Source organism: Cherax quadricarinatus, unplaced genomic scaffold, assembly GCF_038502225.1.
Source record: "Cherax quadricarinatus isolate ZL_2023a unplaced genomic scaffold, ASM3850222v1 Contig4420, whole genome shotgun sequence".
NCBI lineage: Eukaryota > Metazoa > Arthropoda > Malacostraca > Decapoda > Parastacidae > Cherax > Cherax quadricarinatus.
The window spans coordinates 8,487-26,363 of NW_027199446.1; the positions used below are offsets into that span (position 1 = coordinate 8,487).

Below are 17,877 nucleotides of genomic sequence, written 5' to 3' on the forward strand. Positions count from 1 at the left end.
TTTAAAGTGAATCAGAAGAGGTATTTACAAGTTATCATGTACACTAATATCCCAATTTTTTCAGTAAAACTGCTATATTAGGACACAGCTCAAAACCCTCTACTAAGAAATACCATCTTTGACGGAAAACTGAAAAAGCATTCTCATGTTATGTCTTAAAATACACCAGCACATTATGTTTGAATCTGCGGAGAATTTGCATTATCAAGTTATCAGCGATGAAGGATTGAAGCCAATCTGTCGACAGGGAATTATCGAATAATAGTCAGTACCTCAGTTTTCCCAGTTTCTTTAATTAAAGAGGTATTTAGGGGCCTACACGGGCCAAAGTCAATCCAAACTTTTCCCTACGTCAGACTGACCAGCATTTAAGGTTCAAGTAAATTAACAATTAAGCAAACGGTTTCTACTTAGCTTTGGGTATGTAACATTAGCTTTAAATGATATTGAAGCCACACATGTTCAGGTGGCCCACTTACATAGGATAGTTACTTACAGCAGCTTAGAATACTATTTTACCAACCAGTAGCTTTTCTAATGAACTCATTTTAAACAAACCGTCGACACAAACTTTTTTTTTTTTCCATAATTTTTATCAGGTGACGCAGCGCTGTGTAGCCCTTGTGGTTTAGCGCTTCTTTTTTATTGTAATAATAATCTATCAGGTGACACATTTCTCTCTTCAAACCTTTGTATTTGTAGGGGAGGTGCCAGAATTTCTGTACACGGGGTGGGGGGAGGGACTAGGGGTGGTTGTCTGATTGGAAGGGGAGGGGGCTGGGAGACTTGCTTTGAAGCATCGTTATTATTATTATTTGTTTGGTCAGGCTAAGGGAATTTGGGGGGCTTCAGCTCCCCAAGACCCCATTGCAGTGCAGTGCTCTTTTATTCTTATGCTTCTAAATTATTACATTGCAGCCACCACGTCGGGTGGAGAACTGGTACAGCACCTGGCAGGCCATAGACTTTCAGAGTGCCTGTCCCCAGAACCTCAAGTATGTGGGAGCCTCCAATGGGATCAGGAACGGCATTCATGAAGATTGTCTATATCTTAATATCTTCACACCCTCGGTGGGTATACCAACTTTTCCTGTTCTATACATACTTCTTTTACACAACCATTAGCTCTAAGAACATGCTACTTCAGCTGTAAAACATTCAAATTCAAAGTTTATTCTCTATAGGGATTACAATGCTGAGTTTACAGAATTTGGTTATTGTGTGGTTTACATGTAGTAAAATAATGATTACAGAGTGTACCACTAGAACACCTAGCATGGCTAGGCATTTCGGGCAGACATGGCACACTTTCACCTTAAGCAGACATAATATTCTTAGAACTACTGTAGAACATGCAATATCCTCATCTCAAGATTAAACAACACTCTTCTTTAGGAAATGACATACTTTCATTTCTCTAACATATGTAGACTAAGGGCATTGGCACTGAATTAACTATTTTACCATAGATTATTATTGCATGATGTATTAGTTTGCTCATTTGCAATATAGAATAGGCTATCATTGTAGATTATCAGCATAGAAAGCATCAGAGTATAGATTATCAGTGAAGATCGTTACTGTAGACACTTTCAGTATGAATCATACGAAATTAGACTTTACATTCAGTGTAAAATATATTGCCTTAATTCTTGAACCCGTGTGTATATATGTCTGATTGTGCATGCACAGGTATCCATCAACATAAATGACCTGTATCCGGTAATGTTCTATATCCATGGCGGAGACCTTGACCATGGTGCTAGCAACCAGTTTCCAGGACACATGTTGGCTGCCTGGGGCGAAGTGGTTGTTGTCACTATCAACTACAGACTAGGTGCCCTCGGTGAGTCCCAAATTTGGTTGTAAACTTTCTACAGTATAGTAACATACTTTATTTGATGCTGTAACCTCATGTGGGTCATTTAGCACGTGGGGTGAAGGCTTGATCCTCCATCTACTAACCATGAGATTCTACCAAACTGTACTTGCAAGGGAGCACTGATGATCAGCTCACTTCCAGTAAGCTCATGAGTGGCCGCATGCCTAGCAAGTCTTAAGATCAGTCATGCACAGATAGCCTATTGACTATATTCCATTGCTTGCACCCTTCAAATGGGTGAAGGGCTGTTGAAAGACTCTTTAAAAGAGGCAATTAAAATGCTGGGAGGAAGGGGCTAGTAACCCCGTTTCCTGTATAAATTACTAAATGTACAAAGAAAACTTAAGTTTTTCTTTTTAGGCCACCCTTCCTCGGTGGGATACAGCCAGTTCGTTAAAATAAAAATAAAGAAGTTTGAAATTAAAAGTAGTATAGTAAAGGATTGCTTTGTTTACATATATATGGTAGCTTGTCAGGCTCACAGTTGCAACTTCTTTTGTGTTACAGTAAGTACAGTATTGTATTAATTTATAGTATGTTTTCTTTTGGATGACCCACTTGTAATGCAACCCACTCAAGCTTTTAAATACTGAGCTGTATTTTTTAAATATAGGTTAGTACTGTAATAGAGAAACTTGTGTAGTAACATATTGTATAATGTAATATACTATTGAGGTATGTCTTTAACATCTGTATGACCTCAGAACTATTGTACAAATTTATCCTGGTATATAAAATCTTTTCTAAATATCCTGAAACTATTTTATCCAAATGATTACAATTCAGTATGTTTTTGATGTATACCTTTTATTAACCAAAATTTAATTTAAAAAAAAAAAGAATTTTTACACAGACTGCTTAAAAACTAGTTGTCTATTAGCAACAACTTACTTTGACAGGATTCCTGAGCACAGGAGATGTCAATTCACCTGGTAACTATGGTCTAATGGACATGGCCATGGCATTAGAGTGGGTTCACACCAACATCCGGTTTTTCAATGGAGATCGCAATAAGATAACTGTATTTGGTCCAGGAGCTGGAGGTGCCATGGCTGGCTTACTTGCTGTACTGCCTAAGACCAAGGCCTTAGTCAGTCAGGTTATATCCCAGGTTAGTATTTAATTTTGTTTTATCAGTACAGTACAGTGATTTGTTCTGATGTGATTGCATAAGACTATGACATACTATATTACACATCACCAAAGGATGTTTTGTTTTGAGATTTATGATAAAAAAAAATTATAGTAAATGAGATATTGCATGACAGAAAGCAGTAAGCACCACCATGGCCAAAATCTGCGATCATGAATGAATTGATTCTTTAATGTCTCGTCTGTGGGACAGTGTAGATATTGTCTTAACCATCTGTGAGTAAGGCTCAGATCCCCATAACAAAGTATGGTAAGTTAAGCTTCATAGCTCCAATCTCCTCCATGCCTGCATTTTTCTCCATTGTTTGAATTTTTACTTGACTCTTTTCTGCCATGCAATGCCTCATATGTACAATACCTGTATGTGTATTTATTCTATGAAGCATCATATGAAGATGTTTTGCTGTCAGTGTTACACTTAATTTTTTTCTCCAGCACTTAATGACCATTATGGTTTTATCAGTTTTTTAAATGTATTGATTATTGTAATAATGCAGTAATAATAATTTTTTCAGAGTGGATCTCCTCTCGCAGATTGGGCAGCACTCGATGATGTATATAGAGTTCAGAATACCTCTCGTGTTTATGGTTTGGAAGTTGGCTGTACAGTTGAGTCATCCTACAAACTTCTGCAGTGTCTAAACCGTCGCAGCTATGAAGAATTGGCATCAGCACCCATCACTGTATGTTTCTTACATCAGATAACTTTAGGAACACAAAAATTTAAGTCTTTTCTAAAATATGATTATAACTTTGTATTTATTCTACTGGTAGTGATGGTAATTCCACATATACAGTGGACCCCTGCTTAACAATCACCTCCAAATGCGACCAATTATGTAAGTGTATTTATGTAAGTGCGTTTGTACGTGTATGTTTGGGGGTCTGAAATGGACTAATCTACTTCACAATATTCCTTATGGGAAAAAATTCGGTCAGTACTGGCACCTGAACATACTACTGGAATGAAAAAAGTTCGTTAACTGGGGGTCCACTGTATATGATTTTGAATACAGTACTGTATATTTATTTGCATTAGAAATACATCCATATACAGTACTTTACACACACACACAAAAGTTAATCTTACTGTTGTGTATCATTCTTGCTGCAGCCAGATGTAGGCACTTTTGCTTGGGGTCCTGCAGTTGATGTTAACTTCACAGTCCCTGGAGATGATTGGTACTTGGACTGGAAGGAGAAAGATTGGCACATTCTACCAGAACTGCCATTGACATTGTATAAAAAAAATCACCATCATCCACAGTTGCGCTACCTTACTGGGGTCAACAGGGATGCAGCAGCCAGCATGGTTTGTAAGTAGTGTACCCACAATTATCTATACTCTTATTATAGGATTGTTACAGTAACTCTAAAATTCAGTGCCATAACAGTTGAGTAATGTCTGGACATACTATATGAAAGGCAGTAAGTACATTCATAAGCAAATGTACTGGGCAGAATGTCCATATGTGAATTGAAGATGAGAACAAATTCAAACATTTATTTTGAATATTTATCTATAGTACTAAAAAGTGTGAATATTCAGTAGTTTGTTGGATTATGTATTGGTAGATAAAAGACTGTTGAGTAGACTTCAGGATGTACATGTTTATAGAGGGGCCACAGATATATCAGATCACTTTCTAGTTGTAGCTACACTGAGAGTAAAAGGTAGATGGGATACAAGGAGAATAGAAGCATCAGGGAAGAGAGAGGTGAAGGTTTATAAACTAAAAGAGGAGGCAGTTAGGGTAAGATATAAACAGCTATTGGAGGATAGATGGGCTAATGAGAGCATAGGCAATGGGGTCGAAGAGGTATGGGGTAGGTTTAAAAAATGTAGTGTTAGAGTGTTCAGCAGAAGTTTGTGGTTACAGGAAAGTGGGTGCAGGAGGGAAGAGGAGTGATTGGTGGAATGATGATGTAAAGAGAGTAGTAAGGGAGAAAAAGTTAGCATATGAGAAGTTTTTACAAAGTAGAAGTGATGCAAGGAGGGAAGAGTATATGGAGAAAAAGAGAGAGGTTAAGAGAGTGGTGAAGCAATGTAAAAAGAGAGCAAATGAGAGAGTGGGTGAGATGTTATCAACAAATTTTGTTGAAAATAAGAAAAAGTTTTGGAGTGAGATTAACAAGTTAAGAAAGCCTAGAGAACAAATGGATTTGTCAGTTAAAAATAGGAGAGGAAAGTTATTAAATGGAGAGTTAGAGGTATTGGGAAGATGGAGGGAATATTTTGAGGAATTGTTAAATGTTGATGAAGATAGGGAAGCTGTGATTTCGTGTATAGGGCAAGGAGGAATAACATCTTGTAGGAGTGAGGAAGAGCCAGTTGTGAGTGTGGGGGAAGTTCGTGAGGCAGTAGGTAAAATGAAAGGGGGTAAGGCAGCCGGGATTGATGGGATAAAGATAGAAATGTTAAAAGCAGGTGGGGATATAGTTTTGGAGTGGTTGGTGCAATTATTTAATAAATGTATGGAAGAGGGTAAGGTACCTAGGGATTTGCAGAGAGCATGCATAGTTCCTTTGTATAAAGGCAAAGGGGATAAAAGAGAGTGCAAAAATTATAGGGGGATAAGTCTGTTGAGTGTACCTGGTAAAGTGTATGGTAGAGTTATAATTGAAAGAATTAAGAGTAAGACGGAGAATAGGATAGCAGATGAACAAGGAGGCTTTAGGAAAGGTAGGGGGTGTGTGGACCAGGTGTTTACAGTGAAACATATAAGTGAACAGTATTTAGATAAGGCTAAAGAGGTCTTTGTGGCATTTATGGATTTGGAAAAGGCGTATGACAGGGTGGATAGGGGGGCAATGTGGCAGATGTTGCAAGTGTATGGTGTAGGAGGTAGGTTACTGAAAGCAGTGAAGAGTTTTTACGAGGATAGTGAGGCTCAAGTTAGAGTATGTAGGAAAGAGGGAAATTTTTTCCCAGTAAAAGTAGGCCTTAGACAAGGATGTGTGATGTCACCGTGGTTGTTTAATATATTTATAGATGGGGTTGTAAGAGAAGTAAATGCGAGGGTCTTGGCAAGAGGCGTGGAGTTAAAAGATAAAGAATCACACAAAGTGGGAGTTGTCACAGCTGCTCTTTGCTGATGACACTGTGCTCTTGGGAGATTCTGAAGAGAAGCTGCAGAGATTGGTGGATGAATTTGGTAGGGTGTGCAAAAGAAGAAAATTAAAGGTGAATACAGGAAAGAGTAAGGTTATGAGGATAACAAAAAGATTAGGTGATGAAAGATTGAATATCAGATTGGAGGGAGAGAGTATGGAGGAGGTGAACGTATTCAGATATTTGGGAGTGGACGTGTCAGCGGATGGGTCTATGAAAGATGAGGTGAATCATAGAATTGATGAGGGAAAAAGAGTGAGTGGTGCACTTAGGAGTCTGTGGAGACAAAGAACTTTGTCCTTGGAGGCAAAGAGGGGAATGTATGAGAGTATAGTTTTACCAACGCTCTTATATGGGTGTGAAGCGTGGGTGATGAATGTTGCAGCGAGGAGAAGGCTGGAGGCAGTGGAGATGTCATGTCTGAGGGCAATGTGTGGTGTGAATATAATGCAGAGAATTCGTAGTTTGGAAGTTAGGAGGAGGTGCGGGATTACCAAAACTGTTGTCCAGAGGGCTGAGGAAGGGTTGTTGAGGTGGTTCGGACATGTAGAGAGAATGGAGCGAAACAGAATGACTTCAAGAGTGTATCAGTCTGTAGTGGAAGGAAGGCGGGGTAGGGGTCGGCCTAGGAAGGGTTGGAGGGAGGGAGGGGGTAAAGGAGGTTTTGTGTGCGAGGGGCTTGGACTTCCAGCAGGCATGCGTGAGCGTGTTTGATAGGAGTGAATGGAGACAAATGGTTTTTAATACTTGACGTGCTGTTGGAGTGTGAGCAAAGTAACATTTATGAAGGGATTTAGGGAAACCGGCAGGCCGGACTTGAGTCCTGGAGATGGGAAGTACAGTGCCTGCACTCTGAAGGAGGGGTGTTAATGTTGCAGTTTAAAAACTGTAGTGTAAAGCACCCTTCTGGCAAGACAGTGATGGAGCGAATGATGGTGAAAGTTTTTCTTTTTCGGGCCACCCTGCCTTGGTGGGAATCGGCCAGTGTGATAATAAAAAAAAAAATATATTCTGTACTTTTTCTACATGTATGGCAAAGAAATTTATGAATTCTTTCTCCCTTCAGTTGATGATAACCGCTTAGTTCGTGATCTTCATGTTGTCACAGAAGACTTCTTCAACCAGCGGATTAAAGACTGGGTCAGACACTATAATTACTCGCTCAACCTAGAAGGTGCCTATGATGCTATAAAATGGATGTACACATATGGCCCAGATCCACACAACACTACACACATCAGGGAAGAATATGTCAATGTGAGTAGATTTGGCACTGGTAGGAGTTTAGTGCTCTATAAACTGTATTTTGTAGGTGAAAGTATAATATAATTTAACTCTTATGCATTCATGTAATGCCTTTTGAGCTATCATTCACAGGATGGATACAGGGTGCACAGTAAAATAGCTGAATTGGCAGCCAAGTCAAATGTAGTTTACATGAATTTATGAAAATAATTCTGTGCAGTAGAAACCAGATAAAGTGTGTAATGATCTACATATACTAAACCCTTTAAGGATAAGAATGTGAACTGAATGTCCTGTAATTATTCTTAGATGCTCTCTGATGCTCTATACAAGTCTGCTGTGGACCAGCTAGTGAAAGTATTGGTTAACTCAACCTCCAAGTACAGTGTTCCTACCTATTACTACCTTCTCAACACAACAGTAGAGGCCCTCAAACTTCCTTTTTGGAGAGAGGTTAGTAATATTCATTTATGATTTTATATTTTTTATATAAATGTTATGATAGAAAGATCATGAAATTTTTATGTATTTTGAGGTCATTTGGTGGTCTTGTAATCATGAAATTCATTATCACGTGCTCAGCATTCCCGGTTTGTTGATACTTTAGTTTCCTGTGATGCTATTTACTGGTAACAATATCTTTTATTTTTTGCATCAAGAAACCTAGAAACAAAATTGAGTTGTAATGCTGAATAGAGTATACACTATACAGTGTGAATACATTTACTGTACTATAGATGTACTGTATTTTTTTTTATACTCGACAAACGGTCAAACCCTGGAATTCATGTGCTTCATAATCCACTTTATTTGATTATACAATGTTCATACTAAAGACCATTTCATGAATAACTTCAGTTATTCCCATTCTTTTCCTTGGGCTCCCCTCATGGAAGGTTCCTTGATGTTGGTGAGGGGCTCTTGATTTAGGGAATTGGATCTGTGCTCCAGTTCCCCGAATTAAGCCTGAATGCCTTCCACATCCTCCCCCCGGGCGCTGTATAATCCTATGGGTTTAGCACTTCCCCCTTGATTATAATAATAATAATTTTCCTTGGGCTCCTTGTCTTTGCACACAACCCCTAAGCTATATAGTAACCACATTTCTTTAAAAATGTACTCATTCTTTCTTATGAATGTCAGTATTAAGCAGACTGAAGTAATATTTCGAGGGAGAGGGCCAAAAAAGTATTTAAATAATTCGGATATGTGAACTGTCCAGTTATAGCTGGACTTGCCACCTGCTAGAATCTAACCCTGCAAATTATGGAGTTAAATTTTACAAGGAAATTAAAATCCTTATGTGCTTTTTCAATATCTCAGATTCCCAATAACATTGAGTACTACTTCATCTCTGGTGCACCCTTTATGGACCCAGACTTCTATCCAGAGAAGTTTCGTGTATCCCGTGAGCAGTGGAGTGAGGGAGACAGAAACATCTCTGAGTTCATGATGAGAACCTTTGCTAACTTTGCTAAGTGGGGGTAAGTTATATGCTCTTGGCGAGTTGTGTGCATGAGCGTGTTAGATAGGAGTGAACGGAGATGAATGGTTTTGGGGACTTAATGGGCTGTTGGAGTGTGACCAGGGTAATATGTTGTGAAGGGATTCAGAGAAATCGGTTAGCTGGACTTGAGTCCTGGAAATGGGAAGTACAATGCCTGCACTTTAAAAGAGGGGCTTGGGATATTGGCAGTTGGAGGGATGTCTAAGGTGTCATACCTGAGCACCTCTGCAAAGACTGATTATGTATGGGTGATGGTGAGAGTTTTTTCTTTCTTTTTGGGTCACCCTTTTTCAGTGGGAAATGGCTGACATGTTAGTCTTTAAACCTACCCAACCAACCAGGTCCATAATTTTTTTTGTCTGTCTATGATTTATTTATGCTACATCACAATAAGGTTGGTTTTGCACTTAAACCATCATTCCATTGGAATTGGAATTCATTTACAGTGGAACCTCAAATATCGAACTTTCTTTGGTCCAGAAGGCTGTTCGAGTGCCTTTACCGAATGAATTTATTCCCATCAGGAATGATGTAAATTAGATTAGTCCATTTAAGACCCTCAAAAATACACTTATAAAAACACTTACAAAAATACACTTACATAATTGGTTGTGTTGGGAGCAGTTCGATTTTTGAGGTTCCACTGTATGATGATTCTTGTATGTGGGTGTGAAACATTGGTTTTAAATATTTCTGGGAGGAGGAAACTGGAGGCAGTGGAGGTGTCGTGCTTGGGGGCAATGCATGGTGTGAATGTTATGCAGAGAATTCAGAGCTTAGAGATTAGCTGTGGGGTTACCAAAAGTATAATTCATTGGGTTGAAGAGAGGTTGTTGAGGTGGTTTGGACATTTAGAGAGGATGGACCAAAATAGGATGACTAGGAGTGCTAGGGCATGTATGAGCATGTTAAATATGAGTAAATGGAGACAAGTTCGTTTTTAATGGATGTGCTGTTGGAGTGTGAGCAAACTAACTTTCCTTAACCCGTAAACGGTCCAGGCAGATCTACGTTCACATGTGTAGTGCTACAAAAGTAGATCTACGTTTTTTTTTACACATTTTCAAATGTAAAAAAACAAAAAGAAGATCTACTTTTTTTACATACTTTCAAATGTTGAAAAAAACGTATATATACATTCGGACCGTTTACGGGTTAAGGGATTCAGGGAAAGCAGTTAGCCAGACTTGAGTCCTGGAGGTGGGAAGGGCAGTGCCTGCACTCGAAGGGTAATCCAATCATTATGTCAGGACCCTTCTGTAAAGACAAATTTAATGAATAATGGTGAATGTGTTGTCTTTGGGTCACCCTGCCTTGGCAGGAGACAGCTGCTGAATTAAAAAAAAGTACTGTATATTTCAACATGTAACTGAGGCTCTTCACTAGTTACCCCAAGGAGGAGGTTGCTTTATGTCAGTAAAGGGCTCTTGATGTAAAGAATTGGATCTGTCCTACCTTCTGTAGATCTCACTTCAATGCTTCTGACTTCCCCAGGCACAGTTTGAACCTTATGAGTTTGGTATTTTGCCTTGAATATAATAATACCCTCAGTAGATGGAAGAGGACCCCCATTTGCAGACTGAGATATACATTGCTTTTATCTCGTTTTATTTTTCTCCATGTGGGTTGGTTTGTGTCATTGTCTAGCATTTAAAGCACTTTCATTTTGTAACATGTTATGTTTCATATTATCAGGAACCCCACACAGACTCAAGTTGATATACTGAAAGTGAACTGGGAACCAGTACTAGAAGGGAATCTTAAATACCTCAGCATTAACACCACTTTCAACACTACCATGCACTACAATTACCGTCAGCCATACAACACCTTCTGGTCTACATATATACCTCAAGTTATACGGGAATGGGTGCCCACCGTTCCACCACCAGTTAATGTAAGTAATGTACCTATGTCTTAACAGCATCACATCCATTCCAATTACTATATTGATACTTATTAGATATGAAGCAACAAATATTTTCATATTTATTTATTAATAATCAGCAGGCTGTCTGAGTATTTTAATTGAAAATGTAAAAGTAATACTTTTACATTTTTAGAATGCTCTTCAGTATCTTTATAGAACAGAAATACTAAGTCATGGCAGTTGTTTTGGGGTAAATTTGAGTCAGCCTACCAGTCATTTTCTGATTGGCTTCATAATAGATTATAGAATCTGCATCCTTCAGTATTACTGAGCTTCTAAAAATCTGGAGTTTTTATTAATTAAAGAGATTAGAATATTCATATCACAGGTTAAGCGAGATGATTATAGATAAATTTCTAGGCAAGGTGTATTACTTACATTTTTGTCTTCATGCATTTAGCAGTGATTGGAGATGTGTATACATATTTATGAGTAAATTGTACTCTGGTAAATATAGTAGAGATGTAAAAGAGGACATCACCTTTTAAACTACAGCACATTATTATTGAACAAATAATAAGTTAAATTAATAACCACCTGGATAAACAATGGCCTAGGCTGACAAGTTGTAAGAAGGAAATTTACATTTGCAGGGAAAATTTCAAGACTTTTCACATACCTGATGAAGTCCAGGTTTCTTTGCTAACACCTTCCAGTGTGTTTTGAGGAATTTTTTTTATCTTCCTTACCACTTTGGAAAGATAGAGCATAAATTTGTTCTTGTGGTGTGTGGAGATTGCATAAGTATTGTATTTTCATCACTCAGCCATGGACACAGCTGAGTCAGCCCATTGTAGCAGCATTTTATGGGGCTCTGGCATTCTGTGTGGTCCTCCTGGTCATACTATTTGTGTGCTGTGGACTGTGGAAGTCTGCTAAGAGGTATGTCTTGTCCTACCATAAATTGTTTATTGTAAGCTAATGTGTGCATTTCCATTTGATAAAATTAAACCTAAATTACCCATGTAAAGCTTGGGCAAGCTACAAGTTTTGTATATCAATATACATACCAATATTGTAATAAACACTAGTTAGCAGCATCACTCAAGCCATATAATATATTGAATGTGATACTTCATATTTTTTTCTGCTGAAGGTCTTATTACAAAACCAAAATACAGTGGACCCCCGGTTAACGATATTTTTTCACTCCAGAAGTATGTTCAGGTGCCAGTACTGACCGAATTTGTTCCCATAAGGAATATTGTGAAGTAGATTAGTCCATTTCAGACCCCCAAACATACACGTACAAATGCACTTACATAAATACACTTACATAATTGGTCGCATTCGGAGGTGATCGTTATGCGGGGGTCCACTGTAGTGTATACAGTAAATATTTTTTTTTTTTTTTTGTCTCCATGTGGGTTCACTTCTAATCTACACAAAATTAAACAAAAATTTAATTTGTTTTAGTTTAGTAGAACATTGTTTAAATGAGATATCTCAGCTCTTTAAGACAGGTTGGGAACAATTGGTGAATGTTTTCTAATGTGGGAAAGTATTTACAGAGTGGGGGGATTGTTATATTATAATCATGTGGAAGTGCTAAACCTGTAGGGGTTATACAGTGCATTAGGACTGGGAAGCAATCAAATTTGATCCAAGAAAGGGGAAAAATAGGTCTAGTTCCTTCGATTAAGAGCTCCTCACCAAGCACCAAAGTACCTCCCTTTATTATAATTGCTGAAGCATTAAACCCGTAGTGGTCATAAGTTGGGGAATGGGAGGCAGTTGGTTTTGATCCAAAGAAAAGTAAGACATATCCTCTTCCTTGGGTCAAGAGCCTCTCAGGCACCTCTCTTGAGGATGTGGAGAGGATTATTATTATTATTATGATGATCAAAAAGAAGCGCTAAACCTACAAGGGTCACACAGAGCAGCTAGGCAGGGGATAGTGCAGGGGTATAGAGTAGCAAGAGGGAGAGGCTGTGAGGAGTGCTAGAGGGAGTTTCATCAAAATTTGTGCAGTAAATCAATTGCTGTCAAAAAGTCAACGAGAGAGTGAGTCAAAGGTGGGTCCGTCAGCAAGGAGGGAAGATAAAGTAAGGGTATTAGAGCAGTGACTACATCGGAGGTGAATTCTGCGTGCTCGTTGATACAGTAGGCAGTCCAACAGAATATGGCTAACAGAAACTGGAACCTGACAATTCTCAGAGTGGAACAGGGCTGATGCAAAGACAGGAGAGAGTAGTCTCCCAACCACAGCATTGATGACAAGAAGATGGCCAAGAACCTATACGCATGTACTTGCTTTAATAGGATGTAATTTGTTATGTATCAGATCAGACCAACGTTGTTGCCAACAGTTGTGAAGCTGGTTAGAAATTACAGCAAAATAGTCTGAATGGAATACCTCTATATGAAACTGGGAGGTCATGTACTGCTGTGCAGCAGTGTCTGCCTACTCATTGCTCTGTATGTCAACATGACCAGGTACCCAACAAAAATCAATATATTTTTTGCTAGAGATATGGCATAACCAAAGTTGTATACGAAGAACCAGGGGATGAGGTGAATCCAATTTTTTTATAGCCTGCAAAGCACTAAGGGAGTCTGAAACTATAACAAATGGCGACATGGGAATAGATGCAATACGGATAATTGCTGTGAGACTTGTATACAATTCAGCTGTAAAAATGATAACCAAGTCTAATAAATGCCCTCACACGACACTGCTGCAAACCCAACACTGTACGAAGATTTAGAACCATCGGTGTACACTGCGATGGCATGAGAATGAGTAAGAAAAAGAGAATGCGAAGCAACTGTAGGTATTTGGGCTTTCACGCATGGCAGTGGGAAAGAACAGACATGAACTGTTGGAACCTCCCAAGGGGGAAGAGAAAAGTTAGATGCTACATGAACATATGAAGGTGGCAACTTTAGAGAAGACAAGAGTGAATATGAATGAAGAGAAAAGGGGTGGAGTAAACAGGCAACGAACAAACAGTGAACTTCTACTAACATCCGTTACTATCCTATACGTGGAAAGATTGCGGAGGTCATGAGAACAAAACAAAATAGTGGAGGCAGCGAGCATCATGGTGATCATTCAAGGATGGAAGATTTGCCTCTGTATATGGACTCTCTACATTGTGTAATTTCTTAGTAAAGGGTAGATTATTATTATTACATTCATGATGGCAGTGCTAAACCCATGGAGATCAATATAGGGTAGATCTGAGGTACGTGAGACACTTTTTACAATACCGACGTAAAATCAGAGTTTTGAGGCAGACTCAAATTGTCCTAGTATAGGTACACTTTTTTTTTTTCTTTAAATAATCCGGCTATCTCTCACTGAGGTAGTGACTTGACAAAGAAGACAACACTTTTGCTGTCACGCATTCAGTCACTGTCTTGCTAGAAGTGTGCTGACATTACAGTTCAGATGACCTTCCAAACTGCAACATCTCCACCTCACATCAAATAAAAAACTACTTATCTCTGTCAAACATGCTCACACAAGACTGTTGGATGTCCAAACCCTCAATGCTCTCAACTGCCTTTACCCCTCCAACCTTTCCCAAGACGACAACTATCCCTCCTTCCTAGATTTATATGCCCTCCTAGTCATCCTATTTTTCTCTGTCCTCCGTAAACGTCCAAACTACGTTCATGACCCTCTGCCCTCTGAATAATGCCTCTGGTAACTCCATACTTCCTCCTATGTTCTCAACTCTGAATTCTCCAAATACGTATATTCATACCACACACTGCCTCATCACTACAATATTCAAAGCCTATTCTTCACACCTATACAGGTATTGGTACCACTATACTCTGGTACATTTCTGGTACCATTGTTCTCTGATACATTCCACTTTTTGCCTCTGTAATAAAGGTCTTTGTCTCTACAGATGCCTCAATGCACCAACTACCTTTTTTCGTTCATCATTTCTACGGTTAACTTCATCTTTTGGAACCATCAGCCGACAAGTCTACTCCCATATATCTAAACCTATTTACTCCTTCCCTACAATCTGTTACTTGAAATTTTAAAATGGAAGGTTTGAGGTAGAAATGTTTAAATGACAAACTAAACTTTCTGCAGTATATACATGTGTATTGAAACATCATAGCCAACTGCCTAAGATTTGGAGTCAATAATTTCAGGTAGTTTAGAAATTTTTGATTTTCGTAATTCAAAGCTACATATCATTGATTTTGTCGTAGTTTTCAGTGGGAAATGGTGAGCAGGGGGAAGCTCCTGGAGGTCTCATGTATTCTTATCAAAATTTTTTACTGCAAGTTCTTAATGAAATTCAGTTGGCCAAGTTATATTAGGCTTAGGAATGTAAGCCCATGAATCTACATGTAGCTATTGTATATTCACTTGTTAATTGGCTGGTAGGCATTTATAGCACCAAAGAAATCATAGATGTTCATACTAAGTTATTTAATGCAGTTTTAATAAGATTGTATGGAGATGGACTCTAGCAATTTTTTGCCAGCAGGTAAGAGCATCGTTTTCATTCAGATCAAATACAGGACCACATTTTCTTATAATCCTTATTGTGGACTCCATTTCTCATTAACTATAAATGTTAAGCTAACCCACCATCAGAATAGTAGTGTATATAACATATGTAATGTGCTGAATAAGACAAAGTGGTCATTTAGGTAGAACCGCCCTAAAAATAGATCTTTTGTAAAAATTTATCTTATACATTTATTGATTTTTTTTTTTTTAATTTAAACTGGTTTAAAAATTTTAAACTTTGCACCAAAATTTACTATTATGTACATGATTTAATTTAGCCTGATCCGACTAAACATATCTCGGGTCATTTTAAATTGATGTAGCATTAAGATTAATGACTTTTTTTTTTTACGTTCAGACTGCGTTTCATGGATATCACATGCACAAATTCTCACTTATTCAACAAAATAATCCTTGCTTTTATGAGCATAAATCACTTATGTGTTATTCGGCACTTTTTCTTTTTATTTTAACAGCCATCTCCCACCAAGGCAGAGTTACCCAAAAAAAAAAAAGAAACTTTTCACCATTATTCACTCATTGTCTCGCTGAAAATGTGCTGACATTACAATTCAGCTTACCCTCTGACTGCAACATCCTCACTCTTCCAGAGTGCAGGCACTGGCCTTCCACCTCCATGACTAGTGAGGCTAGCCAGTTTTTCTTGAATCCCTTCATAAATATTACCTTGTTCCCACTCCTGCCTTCCTAAATAACAATGTAGTATATCATCATAAATGGTATACAATATTGACAAGTTGATTAGTAAGACGTGCATCACTTAAGAATCATTATTGTTGAAACATTTTGCTTGCACAAAAGGCGAAAATATAAGAGTGAAAAATGTCTTAGCTTTATTACTTACAGCTTAGTGCTTCTTTTTGATTATAATAATAATAATAATAATTTATTACTTACAAATGCAGTTTCTTACACTTGTTTTCTGTAATTTTTGCTGATTTCACTGAAGAGGTTCATCACTAATAGGAAGTACCATATTTTACCGTATACGAGACTCATTTTTTTTTTCTCTCAAAATCCTGTCTTACATGGTGGTTAGTCTTGGGAACTACAAATAATTCCATTTAACAAAGAGAACAATTAAAAAAATAATAAACGAAGGATATTCAGCAAATTTAGGGTGTCTTATATGCTAGTGCATCATATATACTGCAAAATGTGGGACATTATGGTGAATCTTAATTCGCTAGAATGAATGTATTCAGATTAACAGCTGTTTATTATCATGAATGCAGTGTAGAGCTTTACTTTTTATCTCTTTAGACACTAAACTCTTCCTCCTGTCCCAGACAGCAGAACAAGGCGCTGACAGACTTGGTGTATTACAAAACGGAGACTGAAGCCCTTAGCATCGGAGAACAGAATGATGTACGAGAGTAGATATGGACAACCTTCTTTCCATTCGCTCTCTAACACCAAGCAACATTGTTCAACTATGCTTCAACTAACTATTATTTGCTGTAGATTATTTGGTTTGAGCTTTCTTGCAAATTAACACTTGCTTTCCCTTCCCCCCCCCTCCTTTTGGTTGATTTTTATATCTACAATGTATGGGAAATCATTTTTTCAAGTATGCTAATGTGGAAATAATTGCTTTTCTATGCTTACCGATTGATTTAGAAATGGAGTCCATAGCCTCAAGGGTGAAGAAGCTAAAGTGAACAAACATTTTTAAACAGAAAAAGGCTTTGTACATGACCTCTCCTTCTCTCTTACTTCAGACAGAGGAACAAAGCCTTGGATGATCTCCAGTATTTCTCAACTGACAACATTGGGCCAGCACACGAGTCTGAAGATTACAAAGTAAGAGAATATCTGGATAAGTTATCAAACAACAATCATCAGGAACAATCACGTTCTGTCACACCTAATACAGTAATCACCGAGACCCCTGAGTTCTCAGACAGTACCATCACTAAGTTGAAGGAACCTTACCGTTCAGCCTATCCAAATTCTAATATGGCAAAATCAGTGGATCAACTTGTTAACCAGTACCATCCTGCTCAAAATGCTCCTTCTATGTCAAGGTCTACAGACAACATTATGCAGAATTACCAAGGTGGCTATGGAAGATCTGGAATGGGTCCAGAGCTCAGTGGAAGACAACTTCAGCAGCCACAGCAGCAGCGTCCTGTTACCCCCAGCTCTGTGGTTCACTCCGAACCTAATGGCCAGCCCTCCCGGGACTACATGACTCAGCCACTGGTACAGTATACAGAGTCTAAGGTGAGCACTCCAGTACCTGCTATGAGGACTTCTATTGCCACCATAACTTCCACAACTGGCCTCTTGCACACAGAATTGTGATCCTACCTCATCTTTCTTATTTACCTAGGTTTTCCTTAAAAATGCCATAAGAATACCATGGGTTATCACACTCGTGTACTTACCAAAAATAGTTATTCCTCCACTAATATGGATATAACCTTTCATGTGTATTAATCAATTTTGTACTGATAAACTCTTGAAGCTGAACTTTTGTCACAAAGCAATGCTTTTGTAATGTTCTTTTCGGTGCCAAAATTTCAACTTTCAGGGCATT

The 17,877-nt window shown here is 38.3% G+C and overlaps 1 protein-coding gene across 1 annotated transcript; it reads left to right on the forward strand.

Annotated features, from left to right (window-relative positions):
• Positions 1 to 906: 906 nt before the first annotated feature.
• Gli (carboxyl ester lipase-like protein Gli) lies at positions 907 to 17,670 on the forward strand (the record flags this gene model as incomplete). Its single annotated transcript, XM_070081824.1, has 11 exons — positions 907 to 1,071; positions 1,693 to 1,846; positions 2,782 to 2,993; positions 3,550 to 3,717; positions 4,149 to 4,350; positions 7,213 to 7,403; positions 7,701 to 7,844; positions 8,715 to 8,875; positions 10,594 to 10,795; positions 11,595 to 11,710; positions 17,057 to 17,670. Coding segments are annotated over 11 exons (2,301 nt in total), but the record flags the coding sequence as incomplete, so codon positions are not given.
• Positions 17,671 to 17,877: the final 207 nt, after the last annotated feature.